The sequence below is a fragment of the Barbus barbus genome, assembly GCF_936440315.1.
Source record: "Barbus barbus genome assembly, chromosome: 49".
NCBI classification, from domain to species: Eukaryota; Metazoa; Chordata; class Actinopteri; order Cypriniformes; family Cyprinidae; genus Barbus; species Barbus barbus.
This window is the reverse complement of record NC_136727.1, coordinates 20,258,645-20,278,578: the sequence shown is the minus strand read 5'-3', so window position 1 is coordinate 20,278,578 and position 19,934 is coordinate 20,258,645. Positions and strand designations below refer to the sequence as shown.

Here is a 19,934-nt window from a genome sequence, read left to right as displayed (position 1 = left end):
TATAATATGATGTAGATGTTTACTACTAATTTACTATGAATAATCTTACATTTTAATTAGTGTCCATCAACTATTATATTTAATAAAAAGCAACCAAGAACTGTATGTTTCTGAAAACAAGACAAACTAAAATAAGAAATATGATGTCAGTAAAATTGTATATGTACACTTTAAATCCTTTGTGGTTTTTAACACTTTAATGATATCATATGTGACCCTGGACCACAAAACCAGGGAAATCATTTAAAAATTAGATTTATACATAATCTTAAAGCGGAATAAATAATATTTCCATTGATGAATGGTTTGTTAGGATAGGACAATATTCGGCTGAGATACAACTATTTGAAAATCTGGAATCTGACGGTGCAAAATAAATAAAAAATAAAAATATTGAGAAAATCACCTTTAAAGTTGTTCAGATGAAGCTCTTAGCAATGCATATTACTAATCAAAAATTAAGTTTTGATATATTTACGGTAGGAAATTTACAAAATATCTTCATGGAACATGATCTTTACTTAATATCCTAATGATTTTTGGCATAAAAGAAAAATCGATCATTTTGACCCATACAATGTATTGTTGGCTATTGCTACAAATATACCCGTGCTATTTCTGACTGGTTTTGTGCTCCAGGCACACATATTTTATTATGAATTTATAGATTATTTTAAATGCTTTGCATGTTTAATTTTTAATTTGTTGATTATACTGTTTGTTTTAGTGAGTTAATGTTTTATTTAGATTATTAATCAACAATAACAAACATTACTGAAGCTTTAAGGAACTTGAGGTCCGAACGCGCGCTTTCTCTCAGTTCGCGGGAAGCAGAGCTGAGGAGAAGTTGTTTTATGGCTTTGCCGAAGGCAATGATATTGTTATTAGTGACAATACTATGTGATATTATGCTTTTTCATGTTGTCTGAGCATGCTTTTATGTAGGAGTGCACTCGAATTTGCATATTATGACATCATCAGGAGCGGCCCTCTTGAATTTCATAATTATTCAGGAAATATTAGATATTGAATTGATGTTTGAACTTATTTGCATGTTTTTTTTGTTTTGTTTGTTTTTGTTTTTTGCTTTTTATCCTCATTCCAAATGATCAGAAAAGAGGAAACCAACAATAAAACAGGAGAAAGTACTAAAATGCATGTGAACAGTAGCCTACTTTTTGATCAGTTCATCAGTAATATTCAGGAAATAATAGCGGTTCCCTTACCAAAACGTAGTATTCGTCAAGTTTATTTTATTAAGTATACTTAAGTAAAGTTCAAGTATATTTTTAAGTAAACTTAATGTAGTAAGTATACAAATATCAGTGTACTTGTTATATACTTATGTTTACTATTTCAATCCTCCTTGGTAGAGATGCACCGATTGCAATTTTCTTGGCCGATTCCGATTTCCGTTTTTTTGGAAGTGTGACCTGCCGATACCGATTTTTGCTGATTCCAGTTTTCTTTCTAAGAACTATAATTGACAGCATATACAAACAAAAATCAATGCAAATTTCAATTTACATAATAAAATAATTTTTAAAACATTGCAATTCCCCCAATCTGGACTAAGTTACAGATTTTCTCTCACTTAAAAAACTCTCAAAATAAAGTGCTCTGTGACTGGAAAGAGGAAGAAATGGCTAACGTAAAAATTAGGTGAATCAGAATCAGAATGAGCTTTATTGGCCAAGTGTGTTTACACATACAAGGAATTTGTTGTAGTGACAGAAGCTCCACAGTGCAACAGAAAGACAGCAACAGGACAGGACACAGATAATAAAAGAATAACAACAAATAACCAAATAGGCAATGTACAAAGCAGCAAAAACACAATATATAATATAGACAACTATGTATGTACAGGTCAAGTATGCGCAAATTAAAAATTAGAAAATAAAGATAAAATTAGTGAGTGTGGTGAATGGATAGTGTATTATAGTTGCGTGTTCCACGTTTATTGTTGAGTGTTCATGAGATGGATTGCCTGAGGGAAGAAACTGTTCCTGTGTCTGGTCGTTCTGGTGCTCAGAGCTCTGTAGCATCGACCAGACGGTAACAGTTCAAAGAGGTTGTGTGCTGGATGTGAGGGGTCCAGAGTGATTTTACCAGCCCTTTTGCTCACTCTGGATAAGTACAATTCTTGGAGAGTGGGGAGGGTTGTACCAGTGATTCGCTCAGCAGTCCGGACTACCCTCCGTAGTCTTCTGAGGTCAGATTTGGTAGCTGAGCTGAACCAGACAGTTATTGAAGTGCAGAGGATGGATTCAATGATGGCGGAGTAGAACTGTTTCAGCAGCTCCTGTGGCAGAATGAACTTCCTCAGCTGGCGAAGAAAGTACAACCTCTGCTGGGCCTTCCTGACAATGGAGTCTATGTGAATATCCCACTTCAGGTCCTGGGAGATGGTGGTGCCCAGGAATCTGAATGACTCCACTGCAGTCACAGTGCTATTCATGATGGTGAGTGGGGGGAGAGCAGGGGGGTTTCTCCTGAAGTCCACTATCATCTCCACAGTTTTGAGCGTGTTAAGCTCCAGGTTGTTAAGACTGCACCAGACAGCCAGCTCCTTAACCTCCTGTCTGTAAGCAGACTTGTCACCGTCCTGGATGAGGCCGATCAGTGTGGTGTCGTCTGCAAACTTCAGGAGCTTGACAGAGGGGTCTTTAGAGGTGCAGTCGTTGGTGTAGAGGGAGAAGAGCAGTGGGGAGAGAACGCAGCCCTGAGGAGCTCCAGTGCTGATGGTACGAGTGCTGGATGTGAATTTACCAAGCTTTACTAACTGCTGTCTGTCTGTCAGGAAGCTGTTGATCCACTGACAGACAGAGGTGGGGACGGAGAGCTGGGTTAGTTTATTTTGAAGGGTTTCCGTGATGATGGTGTTAAAAGCGGAGCTGAAGTCCACAAACAGGATCCTCACATAAGTCCCTGGTCTGTCCAGATTTTGCAGGATGAAGTGCAGTCCCATGTTGACTGCATCATCCACAGACCTGTTTGCTCTGTAGGCAAACTGCAGGGGGTCCAGTAAGGGTCCAGTGATGTCCTTCAGATAAGCCAAAACCAGTCTTTCGAATGATTTCATGGCTACAGACGTTAGGGCCACAGGTCTGTAGTCATTAAGTCCAGTAATTTTGGGTTTCTTTGGGATGGGGACGTTTGAAGCATGAGGGGACTTCACACAGCTCCAGTGATCTGTTGAAGATCTGTGTGAAGATGGGGGCCAGCTGATCAGCACAGGTTTTTAGGCAGGCTGGTGACACACCGTCTGGGCCTGGTACCTTCCTTCTTTTGTTCTTCCTGAAGACCTGGCACACATCATCTTCATTGATTTGAATCGTAGGTGTGGGGGAGAGAGGGGTTGCTGGAGGTGTGAATGGTTGAGTGGAGAGGTGATCAGGGCGGGTGTGGGGTGATCTTTCAAAACGACAATAGAACTCGTTCAGGTCGTCTGCCAGGTGTTGATTCTCCACAGTGCTGGGGGATGGTGACTTGTAACTGGTGATATCCTTCACTCCTATCTACACTGAAGCAGGATCACTGGAAGATCATTTTTTTCCTGAGCTTGTCAGAATAATTCCTCTTTGCCACTCTGATCTCCTTTTCCAGTGTGTATTTGGCCTGTTTGTACAAAACTTTATCCCTCTTTCTGTAAGCATCTTCTTTGGCCTGACGGAGCTGTCTGAGTTTGGCAGTGAACCATGGTTTGTCATTGTTGTAGATTAGATGAATCCTGTTAGGAATGTACATATCCTCACAGAAACTGATATAAGATGTTACAGTCTCTGTGAGCTCGTCCAGATCATCAGCAGCTTCAAAAACAGTCCAATCAGTCAGGTCGAAACAGGCTTGTAGATCCCGCTCTGTTTCATTAGTACATCTTTTAACAGTTCTTAATACAGGCTTTGAAGACTTAAGTTTCTGCCTGTAGGTCGGAATAAGATGAACCAAACAGTGATCAGAGAGTCCTAAAGCTGCTCGTGGAACAGAGTGATATGCGTCCTTTATTGTTGTGTAACAGTGATCCAATATATTACTGTCTCTGGTGGAACATGTGATGTGCTGTCTGTATTTTGGCAGTTCGTGGGAGAGATTTGCTTTATTAAAGTCCCCGAGAATGATTAAAACAGAGTCCGGGTGTTGTTACTCACTCTCTGTGATCAGATCAGCGAGTTTCTGTAGAGCTGTGCTCACGTGCGCTTGCGGTGGAATGTAAACACTCAAGAGAATGAATGAGCAGAACTCCCGCGGCGAATAGAACGGCTTGCAGTTAATGAAGAGCGTTTCTAGATCTGAACAGCACATCTTCTTTAACACAGTTACATCTGTACACCACCTCTCATTCATGTAAAAGCACGTCCCTAGAGACATGCTTTTACATCATAGTTGCTGTATGTAACAAAACAGATGTAATTTCCCACTATGTTTATAAATGGTAATTTTTTCCCCCCTAACCTTATTAAATGTGTGATCTTTCACATCAAATTCTTACTTTGTTTCAGTTAATTCAGTTAGCATAATAAGAAACTGTAGAGCTGTTACTATTCAAATTAAATTAGTATTAACAAACTTTATTTTTCTGCTGAGGAAACAGAAGCTGCATCTGAAGTGGCATTAGATGCATTTACACAGACAGTTTGGTGAAGCATTTACACTGCAAAATTTCAAATGCATAAATTATTTTATAAGATTAATGTTTATTTAAAAAAACATCAACATACAAATAAATGTTAAAAAAATGCAATGATACTTTTAAATATAACTAAACCACCAGTAGTTGGCGACAAGTGTCTTGTCGCTATAATGAGTCATTTATTCATTCATTCAACTGATTCATTGAAACGGCTGATTCATTCAGAAACGAGGCAAGTGACTGTCCTTATGAATGGGCCACTGAATCATTCACTCACTCGATTCGTTCAAAAACGTGGATTCATTCAGTAACGAAACACCGCTGTGTGTTGCTCGGAGACACACAACAGTTCTGCTGTGGCTTTGATCACAACTATTTTCGTCAGCGAAAATATCAATGTTTTGTCTAAAATCTAAGTCACTTAATTTTAACTTCTTGTTTATTTAAATACTATTGCATAAAATCAGTGTCACTTTGCAATCGTGTTGATATTGATATTCGGGGAAACATCAGGGCCATATAATGTTGCTTATCTAAATCATATATTGAAAATATATTTTTTTCTTCTACCGCAGTATGCATCTATAAATTTCTGTGAGTTATTTTGTGTGTGCTGCCTCTCTCACATGCTCACTCAGGCTGTGCAAGCCTCATCTGGCACGACATAAATACATTATCAGTCACCGTTTTCACTGAACGCAATTAAAATTATAATCATTCTCACACGAAATGACGTGTTTACAGTCTGTGGTTTACACGCGACTGTGAGTGTGCATGTGGCTGTGACGTCATTACCTGCGCCGCTGGCAATAAAAGGATTGGCTCGGAAACGGTGAGACTGACCGGCTAGTCACCGATCACTGGCCGGTCAATCGGTGCGACTTGAATAAACTTCTTTTTCGTAAGGGTAAGCAGCTGAGGAAAGTAGGCTATACATGAGAAATTCTCAAATACATGTAATGAACAGTAAGTTTCCATTTAAATTAGCCAGAAGTATATGTTTCATAACATTTTTCAATTATACATCACACAACACAAACTTTAAGTTTAACTCCAATCCTAGACATCTTAACACTTAGGTAAACAATAATTATATGGAGAAACATTTTGTAAATTTTTTCTCTGAAAATTGTTTCCAAACATAGACACAGCAGTACTAATAGTGTCTGTCTGATGGTGTTGTGGTGGTGTTTCGTTACTGAATGAATTACTTGTCTGAATTACTTAAATGACTCACAACAGTTACTTATCGCCACCTACTGGGATATTATCTTTCATACACACATACTCTGGAGACTTTCCATAGATGTAATGATTTTTATACTGTACAAACTACAGTTAGGTCCATATATATTTGGACACTGCCACAATTTTCATAATTTCGGCTCTGTATGTCACCAGAATAGGATTAAAATGAAACAATCAAGATGAAATTGAAGTGCAGACTTTAAGCTTTAATTCAAGGGGTTGAACAAAAATATAACCTAAAATGCTCAGGAATGATTTTTATAGTCCCCCCATTTTCAGGGGCTCAAATGTAATTGGACAAATAAATATAAACATAAATAAAATGTTCATTTTTAATATTCTGTTGAGAATCCTTTGCAGGAAATGACTGCCTTAAGTCTGGAACTGATGGACATCACCGGAGACTGGGTTTTCTCTGTGATGCTTTGCCAGGCCTTTACTGCAGCTGAATTCAGTTGTTGTTTGTTTGTGTGTCTTTCTGCCTTTAGTTTTGTCTTCAGCGAGTGAAATGCTGCTCAATCGGGTTGAGATCAGGAGATTGGCTCAGCCATCGCAGAATATTCCACTTTTTTACCTTTAAAAACTCTTGGGTTGCTTTTGCTGTATGTTTTGGGTCATTGTCTATGAACACCACCCAATCAACTTTGCTGCATTTGGCTGAATCTGGGCGTAGAGTATAACTTCAGAAATCTTCCGGCTGCTTCTGTGTTCTGTCTCAACATCACTAAACACCAGTAACTCAGTGCCACTGCAAAGCCATGCTCATACCTTCACACTGCTCCACCATATTTCATAGATGAAGTTTTATGCTTTGGATCATGAGCTGTTCCAAGCCTTCTTCATACTTTTTTCTTCCAGTCATTCTGGTACAGGTCATTAGATCATGTGTATTATAGTTTTATTATGCATAATGTAGATATTAAGATAATGCATATCTTCTGCATATTAGCTAAGCTACAGAACATAACCTATAAGTTATTTAGCTATAAGGGCAAATGTGTTAGGGCAAATGACAATATATGTAACTACCTAAGAACTTCAATCACAGATAAAGATATTATTTCACAATTATATGGCCCCATCGTCTTCTTAATATACACAACATCTTGGTAGAGAACCCTTCTGTCACATGAACCAACCAATGGTGTACCTCAAAGTTCTGTATTTGGGCCCCTCTTCCTTTTAATATATACATCATTGAGGAGACCCTTCCATCACATGATGAACAAATAATGGTGAACTTCAAGGTTCAGTATTGGAATAGTAATATATCCAACATCTTAATTTCAGCCGTCCAAAGAATGCTTTTCCAGAAGCGCTCTGGCTTTTGTAGATGTTTTTTTTTAGGCAAAGTTTTTTCACTTGTATGGAGAGCTCCTTTGACCACATGATGTTTACAGCAACAGCTTCCAAATGCAAATGGCACACTTAGAATCAATTCCAGACCTTTTACCTGCTTACTCGATGTAGAAAAAATGAAGGAATAACACACATCTGTCCATGAAACAGCTTTTGAGTCAATTGTCCAATTAGTTATGGTCCCTTGAAAAAGGGGGAATGTACATATTAAAGAGATGTAATTCCTTAACCCAGGGGTGGCGAACGTTAATCCTGGAGGGCCACTGTCCTGCAGAGTTTAGCTCCCACCCTGAAAAAAAATACCCACCTGTATCCTGAAGACCTTGATTAGCTTGTTCAAGTGTGTTTGATTAGGATTGGAGCTAAACTCTGCAGGAACACCAGCCCTCTAGGATCAACGTTCCCCACCCCTGCCCCAACCTTTCCTCCAATTGTGATGAGAGTACCCTCAAATTAAAGATCAGAGTGTGCACTTTAACCTCATATTATGTTACATAACTGTATTATACATTATATAACTTTAACTTGAATATGTTTTGGTCAGCAGCTAAAATAATAAAAATTGTGCCTGTGTCCAAATATATATGGACCTAACTGTATATATTCTACCCCTAACCCTAACAGTGTTTTTCTTGGCCTCAACCTAAATCTTCAGAAAACTTTCTACATTATTACATTTAAAAAAACAACTAACAAACAAACATCTATATTTTTGTATGATTTGTAAACCAAAAATCTCCCCACAAGGTCAAACATTTCAGGTTTTACTATGCTTGGGGAGACATTTGGTCCCCACATCATACAGTTCACCTCAAAAGTTTAATAAACTGTAAGATTATATTTTAATGAAAAATATAATAAGTAACATTGTTTTCATTTTTGCACCTGAAAATTAATTCCAAACAAGGCAACAGTGGTACTAACCATTGTGTCTGTCTGAAAAACAGTAGTGGTGTTTTGTTCCTGAATGAATCACCAGTTTGTCACCATCTACTGGCTTTATTATGTAACCTACATATTTTACACACACGTTTGGATTTTTGGGTTTTATGAAGATTCTCCATAGACGTAATGATTTTATACTGTCCAGACTTTATTCTATTATTTATCACCTAACCCTAACCCTTACAGAAAATAAAAAACAAAACAACAAAAAAAAACCCTCATACTCTGTATGAGTTATGAACTGTTTTCCTAATGGGGACTATACAGTATATTGTGTCGCCACCTATATAAAGGACTAAGCCTATTTGTTCAGTGTGTGCACTCACATATCTTTCATGCATTACTCTTTTAGATTTATTAAGCATGTGCATGCTAATTAAGCTCTGTGGTATGTTTTTAATTAGTATAGAAAGTAATTTTGTCTCATTCCTCAGTTTGTAAAAACAAATCAAATTTTACAGAAATACACTTGCAATGGAAATTTCATGAGAGAATAACATAATGAAAAGTGAGGGTACTTTGAAAAGTGGATACTTTGTAAAGAACCACCATTAAGTCTTTACACAGCATAGCTTTATTGATGCAAAATATAATATTCACGACAAACTGAAATTTCTCAAACTGATTTTCGGTATATAAAACAAAACAATTACATTAAAAGATTCTTGCAAAATTTGCACAATAAGATGCTTTAATTTCTATTTCAAGACGATAGTGATTCAATATATTAATTTATTATTAAACCTTGGTCTAACCATTAAAAACATACAATGTTATATCTGTGTAGCATACACAATGTTATATTTATGTCTTTCCGTAGTTAAAGGAAGCCATGTGTATTTAAAAGAAAACTTCTGCAACTTCTGCTAGAGAAGCTCATGTATGCAGTTAAGCAATCTTGACCAATGAAAGAAAGACCACTGAATTTTGAGCAGCTACATTTTGGCCGGCCATTATGATTTTTTGTCAAAACTGTACCAGTACAACAAGAATATTGATATAGTGAAGAAGCTGACAGAGAGGAAAATAACATACAAAGCGAACAGAAATCGATCAATGACCTCCCCCAAGTGTATCCCCTCCTCTGAGTTTTGATCAGTGGAGAAATGCTTGTCAACTTACTGGCGAATGGTCAGTACGTCTTCATGAATCGTCCTAAATTCCTTCAGTCCTTGCTATTCACGGTTTAATGGTGATTTAAGGCCTTTTTCTTGGTGTCTAATTTGGTTTATTTCTATCTCAAGTGAACAGGAAATTGTGCCTTTGGTGTTTTCTGCTGGCAGAAATTATTAAATGTATTAATGTGATCTAAAGGTAAGCAAGCGCAACATGAAAGTGAAAGTGAAAGTCGTGACGTATTGTCAAGTATGGTGACCCATACTCGAAATTGGTGCTCTGCGTTTAACCCATCCAAGTGCACACACACAGCAGTGAGTAGTGAACAAATGCACACACACACACACACACCGTGAACACACACCCGGGGCAGTGGGCAGCATTTATGCTGCGGCGCCCGGGGAGCAGTTGGGGGTTCGGTGTCTTGCTCAAGGGCACCTCAGTCGTGGTATTGAGGGTGGAGAGAGCGCTGGTTATTCACTCCCCCCACCTACAATCCCTGCCGGCCGGGGGCTCGAACCCGCAACCTTTGGATTACGAGTCCGACTCTCTAGCCATTAGGCCACGACTTCCCCATGACACGACATGCAGCATCATGTTTTTTACTTGTGCGTCAATTTCGATATATGCAGTATTTTATTAATTTAATTTAATTTTTTACACAAAGAAGAAAACATTATATACTGTCAATTGTTCAAGAGGGTTCATATTGTTTTTCTTGTTATTTGCAGAAAGTGTTTGACATTTTGTTCAGCCTGTTACAAGACTCACTTTGAGGTTCAGAATTCTGGTCAGAGACTTTGTTGCGCAAGCAATCCAGTCGTGCCAGGTAATGCTGGAACAACACTTTAACCCAGTTTGGTAGAGGGAGATAATCCCTCGAGCCACAAAGAATATTAGTAACGACAATTGTCTCCAATAGACTGGCCACCATCAGCGCTAAACATAGAGAGAAAAACACATCTGTTGGGAGAGAGAGAGAGACGATAGTGTAAGTTTCCTACCATAAAATTAGTTACTGATGTATATATATATATATATATATATATATATATATATATATATATAGTTAGTTAATCCAAAAATGAAAATTGGTTGTTAATTTACTTACCCTCAGGCCATTTAAAATGTGTGTAAGTTTTTTCTATAGTAGAACAGTAAAGATGATTTACTGCATTTTATGGTGATTCATAAAATGCAAGTCAATGCTACCGTCACTTTGTGAGTCAAACAATAAATATACTGACAAGACAAAATAAATACCCATAGCTGATATATTACGGTCTTATGAAGTGAAACAATCACCTACTGGTCAAAATATATAGAAATTAACATTTTTGTTTAGAACTGAAAAGTTTGCCCATACGATTGGTGTTAATAGATTTGGAATGGCATACTAAATCAAACATTACTCAGTTTTTTCTATGTCGGCCATGTTGGGTGTCTTTAACAGGCAGAGTGCAGAGTTCAGCTCCAACCCTAATTAAACTTGCCTGAACCAGCTATTCAGGGCTACTTGATAATTACAGGCAAGTATGTGTAAAGCAGAGTACTGAAGGGAACTGAGGTCTGCAGGAAGGTAGCTCTCTAGGAGCAGAGTTTAGTGAGTAATTAAAGACAGTTCCTTAGCTTTTCATTTCGCCTATGTTGTGCTTGGCCCATTATTTGCTGCTTGCAGCTATTTTTTTAAGTTAAAGTTGTAGAATAGTAAAAGTTTATTATACGCTTATGTAATGGTTAGATTTTTAAATCTTTATTTTGGAACTCACAATTCATTGTTGACAATATCTGGCCTCCAGAGTTTTTTTCTTGGCAGTGTGATACGTTCCACATTCAACAGGATCCCAGATCTAACCCTCAATAGTCCAGTCCTTCAATACACCAATGTCATTGCCGATTAATTTTTACTTATATAATACAAATATCAAAATATTTTTTTTATTTTTAAAACTATATTTTAAAATACAACATTATAGATTTAAGTAATTGAAGGCAAAGAATAAATGGCAAGGTAACAGTTCATAATAGATAATTAGAGCTCTTACAAACCACAGCCAGATAAACGCATCCAAGATTTGAGCTTTTTCATCCTAAAAAGGAAAACATCCACAATTCCTATGTAACCATTTACATATGTAATGTGATTGCTTACCGTGATTGGTATATTTGGATATTTACTCGCCACATCTAAAGCTGCATACAATATGAAACCCAAATGGATCTTTGTAGGTGTCCTTGGATTAATAGCTGGCCGCACTTTTATTTTGTCAAAGACACTCTCTCTGAGCGCTTGTAGGAGAGACTCTGCGGTCGGCTGGGAGCAGTTTATAGTGTCTGCAGATCTCATGAGAGCAGCTGTGTTTCAGACCCAAAGAGAAAAGAGAGTGCAAAGATAGTCATGAAAGAAACAAGCTATATGCTTATTAAAGCAAAAAGATGGATTACAGTCCTAGAGGCCATGAGCACCAGGCACCTTTTTATGATTTGCTCATATTTTGGACTTAGTGAACTGATTCTTACATTGCATAATGAAGCAGGTGAAGATGAAATGTGTTGCAGAGAATTGGCAGTTCATTGTCTAGCCTGCAATGACAAACATAAACATTTGTTTCTGAATTCATAACACCACCAAATCTCTAATAAATCAACAAATAGGGTTCTTGAACACATTTGGACCTTTTGGACTGATCAATCAACAGTTTGATCAGACCAGACCTACATGAATATTTCCTTCCGAGTTATATCTACAAAATGCAAATAAGATTTGGACCTAGTATTCGACCAGTTTACTTATGATAGGCAATATATGTCTGCAGAAACAGAAGGGTCCAAATGAAGTTTTAAGATTGAGAGGTTACTATAAATTTACACAGAAAAACAAAAATGCTGTAGAAAATTGCCAGTAGATTTACAGTTAATTACAGAGAAACAGCTTAATGAACAAAGAAATTAACAATGAATTAAACAAGAAATTTGGAAGAAGAAAGACTTAAATAGTATTTTCTTGTTATACCCCAATAATCTTGTATTTACAGCTTTGAAAACATATTTTTAGACACACAGTTCATAAAATTCTCTTTGTGAGGAAAACAAATTATTTTTGGTAGGAATAACCTGTCACACTTTATTTTAAGATCCAAATCTCGCCATTAACAAACCATTAACTATGACTCTTGCCTCAATCAACTCATAATTAGCTGCTTATTAATAGTTAGTAAGGTAGTTGTTAAGTTTAGGTATTGGGTAGGATTAGGGATGTAGAATATGGTCATGCAGAATATGTGCTTTATAAGTACCAATAAACAATAAATATTAACTAGTGAGAATTGGTCCCTATACAAAAGTGTTACTGAATATACACTCAAATGAATGAATCAAATATTTGAGCTTTTTCATCCTGAAAGAGAAAGATTAAGAACATACAAAATTTTTATCCCTCAATTGCCCGAAGACCTGCTCACTAACATGTGTGTCTTATAATGAATTATGGAGTATCATTGCCAAACCAATTCAAAGTGACTTCAAAATGGTGAGTAGGCAAATCAAAGTGTTTAAATGAACAAACAAACAAAACCCTTAAATTTAAATGAAAAACTTCAAACAGTTTTTTAAATAAATCTAAATAAATACTAATACATAAATTTTAAAACCCCAGGGTTCGGTGCTTGGCCCCTTCCACTTTTTGAAATACACAACCACACTGCCTTTCCAATTACTGCTATGCAAATTATATGCAGCTCCATTTATCATTCCAGCAAGACAGCTCAACAATATCTGATTGTATTTCTGGCTGTCTCGCCTTTTAGACTCTTGGCCCTAATTCTAGAATATGTGGTTTACCCTTTTGCGCTAATTTCCATGTTCGTTTGTTACTGATGTTAAATAAACTTACCACACCTAAAATGCCATACAGAGTGAAGCTCACACTGATGTTGGTGGGAATTTCAGGTAATTAACTGGCCTCGCATCAGTTTTATCCAAGATGCTGTCCTTCAGGGCAGCTAAAAGAGCATCTGAAGTGGGTTCGGAGCAGTTGATAGTCCCTACAGATTTCATTAACAGAGCTGCAAGATTAAATTAATACATTAAATAAAATGAGATATAATCATGAAAAACAGCTTTGAATGAAAAATGAGAAATGAATGAAATATCAATTAAAGAACATTAGAGGTTTTTCAGTGTTTTAAAATGTGGTCTAAATTTGAGACCAAAAAGTAGACAACACGTTATACCATTTTAGAATATCATCTGAATACTGCAGAAATCATGAGCATTTATCCCTTAACATTCATTTTTTACTCAACCAAAAAAATTAAATAAAAATGATAATAAGAAATCTAATAAAATAACTTTAAAAAATCTACTATTCCTTCAACATTACATATGATTAAAGTATTTTTAAAACAGTATTAAAATCTACACAAACAACTATGTAAAAGTTGAACATTACATGACTTAGTTTATTAATTAAAATAATTAACAAAGTGATGAACTTGTATTCTTAATGAAATTTTAATTTGATCTTACATTGTATGAGGAGACAATGAGCTGGACAATGTTATTTGTTGAATTCTCAAGGATTTTCTTTCACCACATGTAATAAACACAAAAATTAATATTGAATCTCTACACCTCTGACAACAAATACTTTTTTCTTTTCTTATATGTCATTGTACATGTATGTCATCATAGAATGTTTACTGTTATTAAATGTGACAAGAGAAATGGCAGGTATTTATTTTTCAATTCAAAAATTCCAAAGACTTGTGAACATTTTATGTTTAGTAACGGACATTTGGACTCAGTGAGTGGCATTTCACGCAACAGTATCTGTATTACGTAACGTGTTAAAATAAGAAACACCTAAATGTGTAAACTGTTCCTGGAAATGATTACATATTAAAAACAGTTCATTGCATATGTAATAACACCATAATGTATAGAAGACGAACAAGAGTTTATTATTAATAATTATTGTTTTAATATTTTATTCAACAATTTGCATACAGTAGACAGTGTTGAAAAGAAACATTTAGAATAATATCAGAAATGTACTATTTTAAGGTTATGTCTTACCTGTGGTCGTGAGAGCACAGCTACAGCCATCATCTTCTTAAGAATGTAAGAACAGTTGGCAAAATCTTACAAAATGTCTTTACAAATATTATTAAATCTGCAGTTTCATGTTGTCTGCAAGGATTCAAATAGAGTGTCAAACTATATACCAAAACTGATTTGCCTAGACATTTGTCTGTCCCATAGTCTGAGAAGCCAACACCATGCAAAGCAAAAGAAACGTGGTGTAAATCCCCCATTACAAATATGGTGGTTTCCGTGTTTTCCATTTGAAAAGCAAAATGAATAACTGGTAAGGATTAAGAATTTATATAAGAATTTTAACGAAACAGCATAAATCAGTAATAACTAATAAAACCATCTTAGTGTTGCAGTTAGCATGGTTTCCTTGACATTTCATACACCTTATTAACACTGATTAGTTTGTGGTAGCTGCCGAATGAAATGTTCATCTTCAAATATTCTTAACCAAATCCTGATAACATTACTAAAAAGTTTAAGTGTTGGTGTGATAAAGATACAAATATGAAATTCCAGTTCTGATTTGATCTATAAAAAATTCTCTTCATGTAATAAAATTGTGTTTTATTTTAGCAATTTGAAATGAAATGTGCAAACACAACAAACTGAACAGTCTCGATAGAAAATACATTTCAAACATGGTTGAACCTGTTTTGATTCTACTTTCAAAAATGACTCAAATGCAAAATCACTCATGTTGAGTCTCGTGTAGTGACTCAAAAGTCTATTTCTAACTGTCAAGTCATAAGAAACAAAACCGAACCTAAGCTATCTGTTTTGATTTCCAAAGGCAAGATTCCAAAGGTCAAACTAACAGAGATAATGGACTATAGCAGAAAACATTACAGTATAAATATGTGATTTTAACTATCATTAATATGAAAACCTCCTGATTTTTAAGATAATACCTCATCCAGTATTGGCTGATTGCATGAAAACCATCACAAGACAGTTATCTGTCATAATGTGTGTGTTGCCATATCACTGCATCTGTCACAAATGATCAAGTCTGTGATAGCAGGAATCACAGAAATGAAACTGAAAGTTAATTTTCCTAATCTTTGCTCATATGCTTATTGTGCATAATCATAAAGTATACATTATTAAATAATGAATTATAAAATAAAACATTAAAATGTTTCTTTTAAACATTTTTCTCCACCTCTGAAACAGCTTTCCTTTTCCCTTTCCTTATGTCAAAAATCCCTCCTTGTTCTGTAACTCCCACTTTTCCCACAATCAGCAGCCAGTCAATTCCTAATAGATGACTTCACATCCTGCCCTACATTTTGTTCTTTCTGACTGAAATAGATTATTTCCACACATTTGATTTTTTCTTTATGGGGAAAAAAGAAAACTACATAGAGACAAATTTATGATAATGAATTAGTTGTGTAATAAATACAGCAAGTACAGACAAAAAATTTAAAAATAAAATAAATGAAAAAATACAAAAAGTAAAGATTTTTTGCAGGAAATATGAACTATTAGCCATAAAGAAGTATTACCTTCCATTAATAAATAGCAATATAGGTTCGCAATGTATGTTTTCTTAATGTATAATATTTAAATACATAATATAAGTAAATAATGTCTAAGAAATGTCTAAGAAATATTTTAATACCTAAAAAACAAAACAGTTAACAGTGCTGATGTATGGAGTAGAGAAGACACAAATACTTTAAATTTATAATGACACGTCTGCACAAACTTATGAGAGGTAAGGAGTTTCCAGTGACGGGCAGCAGGTCGTTCATTAGCAGCAGGAATACAGTGTAACCAAAAATAAGGGTCATTTGAAAGGCAGAACGATCCACGTTTTGGGGAGGCAGAAGAAAGCTGAACAGATCTACTGTAATGAGGAAGCAGCTGGGAATCAGGAGGTTCATCACGTCCAGAGTCGCTCGACGCCTGAGGACGATCTAATAAAGGATTTAACCAACTTCAATTAGAATGCAATTCATTAAATTAAAAACAATTCAACAATTTCCTGAGTTGGTATGAATTCATACAATTTGATTTGTAGAAAAAAAACTAATCATGAGGGTCCATCCCTAAACCTTAACTCAGAGGAGATTGTTTGAAAACATACAAATAAGAGTCATACGAATTTGCTGGCAATTAACCAAAATTTAAAATAGTTATGAATTGCCATGATAGAATGTTTGCCTTGACTAACATTGTTTTTTAGTTTCAATGTAAGTTTTAATTAAGTTAAAATAATAATACATAGTAAGTAAGCTTGTCCCGCGAGTTATTCATTTCCTGGGGAGGTATTGTAGGATTTAGTTGTCATCGCTTCAAGAGAGTCTTTGAATGCTTCCTCCACCGGTCTATCAAAGGACAACTGAACATCCAGCACTACAGAGAAGACCAAAAAATGAGAGTTATTGGGGTCATACCACATGGTAGTTGTTATAAGAGACATTTTACTCTTCGGTCAAGATAACTTACCAGTGTGCTGGTGAATGTGCAGTTTTGAATATCAAATGGAAAGGTATAGATGTCCAGGTTACAAGAACTGATGACATGAAATGGAATATCACCCATTACCTTACCAGTATATTCTACGTAGAGGTAATATGTGTCTGGGACTTTATTTTCATCAATGCTTCAAAGTAAAAAGAGGTATGGGTGTTATGATCTTTCTGGTATCCATGCAAAGCTTTGAAGTTTTTTAAATAAAAAAAGGTCTCCAAAAATCTAGGAATCTAGATTCAGAAATACAGATATGCTTAAACTCACAGTTCATTGATGATAATATCAGGCCTCCACAGTTGTTTTCGTGGTATTGAAATGATGTCTGTTCCACATTCAACAGGATCCCAGCTCAAACCTTCAATATTCCAAACCTACAGAACACAAAATGTCATTATCAGTAAACATGGATCCAATAGATCTACTACTGGGTCTCCGGCTAGGTCACTATACCATCGAGGCCTACACATATTTCTTCTGTGTGTGGATGAGCCAGTCAAGCCATGTCTACCAAGAAGCATATGTGACTTCAACCTTGAACAATATGTTGACTTGGCCTTAAGACTTTGTCTTTCTCTTTACACTATGGGCTATGGCTCACTGTCTCCCGTGAATCCCAGTATTTCCCTCTCAGCACTCCCAAGACCACTGGTCTCTGTGTTCCCTGGCCTGGTGGTCTCAAGTTCATTGGTCTCTGTGCTCCTTGGCCTAGTGGTTCCAAGTCTGATGGTCTCTGTGTTCCCTAGCCTGGTGGTCCAAAATCAGTTGGTCTCTGTGCTCCTTGGCCTGGTGGTCCCAAGTCAATTGGCCTCTGTGGCTCACTGTCCTGGTGTTCCCCAGTCAAGTGGTTTCTCTGGTCCCAAGTCCACTGATCTCTGTGCTACGTAGCCCAGCATTCCCAAGTCCATTGGTCTCTGTGCTCCTCGGTCTCTGTGCTCCATGGCCTGGTGGTCCCAAGTTCATTGGTCTCTGTGCTCCTTGGCCTGGTGGTCCCAAGTCAATTGGTTTCTGGTGCTCCCAAATCCACTGCACTCTGTGCTCCCTAGTCTGGTGGTCCCAATTCAATGGTCTTTGTGCTCCCTAGCCCAGTGTCCAAAGTCCATTGGTCTCTGTGCTCCTTGGCTCGGTGCTCCCAAGTCCATTGGTTTCTGTGCTCCTTAGCCTAGTGGTCCCAAGTCTGATGGTCTTTGTGCTCCCTGGCTCGGTAATAATAAAATTAACTAAACTGTCCCTGAACTCACTGAGCTCCCTGTCACAGCCATAGAGGTAGCCCCTGAACTCCCTCTCCCCTGTGCTCCCTGTCTCTGCACCCGCCATGGCCTACAGATCCCTAGTGGTCTCCAGCTCCACCCTGACTTCCCACTCCGCTGGCCTCACCATGGTCTCCAGCTCCACTGGCTCCACCGTAGTGGTTTCCATTTCTTCCGTAGTATTCTTCAGCTTCACCCGCTCCACAGTGGTCTTCTGCTTCACATTGGTGGTCTCCTGCTCCTCCAGCTCCACTGTAGTCTCTTGCTCTGCTGGCTTCCCAGTGGTCGTCTGTTCCACTGTGGTGGTTCTAAGCTCCACTGCCTCACTGTGGTGGTTCATGGATCTGTTTTCTCTGTCATGTTAGTTTTCTCCTCTGCCAGCTCTGCCTTCGCTTCCTGCTCCACCAGTGTTCCCATTCCTCCCCCTGGTCCCCCTCTGCTCCTCCAACCTCGTGGACTTTTTGTTGTTGTCCTTCAGTGGGGAATTATGTAATGATTTGTATGTTCTCTGTGCTCTTGTTTTATAGTCTTTTAGTTTGTAGTTTGCCCTGTTTTGTTCCTGTTTCCTGTGCCTTGTTCTGTAGTCATTTTGTAGTCTTTATTGTGATTGGTTACACTTGATATTCTCCCCAGGTGTGCCTTTTTATCTTAATAGCCCATGTAAGCCCCACTGTTCTTGTGTTCTTTGATAGCTTGTCCTTTCTATGGATGATTTTGTGTTTGAGCTCTTTGTGTTTTTGGATGTCTGTACTTTTATCTTCACTATTAAATCTCTATCTGCAATTGAATCCGGCTCTTATATCATCTCTGAGTCTCCTGCGCATTACAGCTTTTCACACTTTTGTACTGTTCTCATTTTTAAGTTAAATTTAATTAGTTTCATTCATTTATCAGTTAATAAAATAAGAGATATTGCTGCAGTTTCTGTATGACTTACCAGATTCACCCAAAGGAAAGTGTTAAGTTTCTGCGCTTTTTCATCCTGAAAGAAAAAATCTGACTTGATTTTGTCATTATTAGCAATAAGCAATTGCTATTCATAAACCAGTTATCAGTATGGTGGGTTTGCAAATCCAGCAATATGTGATAATGGTTTTAACAGACACTGCAATATTATACACTTTAATAAACACTAAACAATGCTATAAACCTTAAATATTGCATTACAATTTCATGACTATGTCTTACCTGTGGTCTTAAGAACAAAGCTAAAGCCATCAGCTGAAGAATGAGAAGACAGATAACAGTAAACATGCTATAAAATATATATAAGGCTTTTACCTCACAGTTTCATGATCTCTGTGAGGACTGAAATGGACCCTCAGGCAAACTATATACAAAAACTGATTTGCTTAGAAAACTAAAACCAAAAGAGACATTTGACCACAACGTTTCCATTTATTTCATAATCCCAGAATACAGAAGCAACAACATGCAAAGCACAATATATGTGATGTAAAACCCATAATAAAAATATGGTGGTTTCTGTGGTAGCGTACTGTTTTACATTAAGCAGGGCTGCAGTGAATTTTAGTGAAAGTGAAAGATTAAAACAGAATAATCGATTAACAAAGAGTAGAAGTCATATTACAAATGTTTTCAATAATATAGAATAACTTGGAAGATTTGAGCAATGAAATCAGTCCTAGTTGGCTTGACAGCAGATGCCAAGCCGACAGGCTTCACAGTGAGCACTTTCATGTGGCCCATCAAGTCTGCCATCAAACACTGAGAATCTGTTTGCTTCACCCTTTTCTCCATAGCATTTCTTCCGGATGTTTTTAACTAGTCTCTCAACCAGCACATCA

General features: G+C 36.8%; 1 protein-coding gene across 1 annotated transcript in view; it reads right to left on the bottom strand.

Annotated features, from left to right (window-relative positions):
• The window catches only part of LOC306867517 (5-hydroxytryptamine receptor 3C-like), a gene marked incomplete at both ends in the record, with an annotated part of 31,006 nt that extends 13,189 nt beyond the window's left edge, over positions 1 to 17,817 (bottom strand). The window contains 4 exons of the mRNA XM_079413194.1: positions 10,073 to 10,264; positions 16,110 to 16,320; positions 16,853 to 17,009; positions 17,699 to 17,817. Of these exons, the coding sequence (XP_079269320.1) occupies positions 10,073 to 10,264; positions 16,110 to 16,320; positions 16,853 to 17,009; positions 17,699 to 17,817 (679 nt within the window). The remainder of the gene's footprint in view (positions 1 to 10,072; positions 10,265 to 16,109; positions 16,321 to 16,852; positions 17,010 to 17,698) is intronic.
• Between the last annotated feature and the right edge of the window lie 2,117 nt (positions 17,818 to 19,934).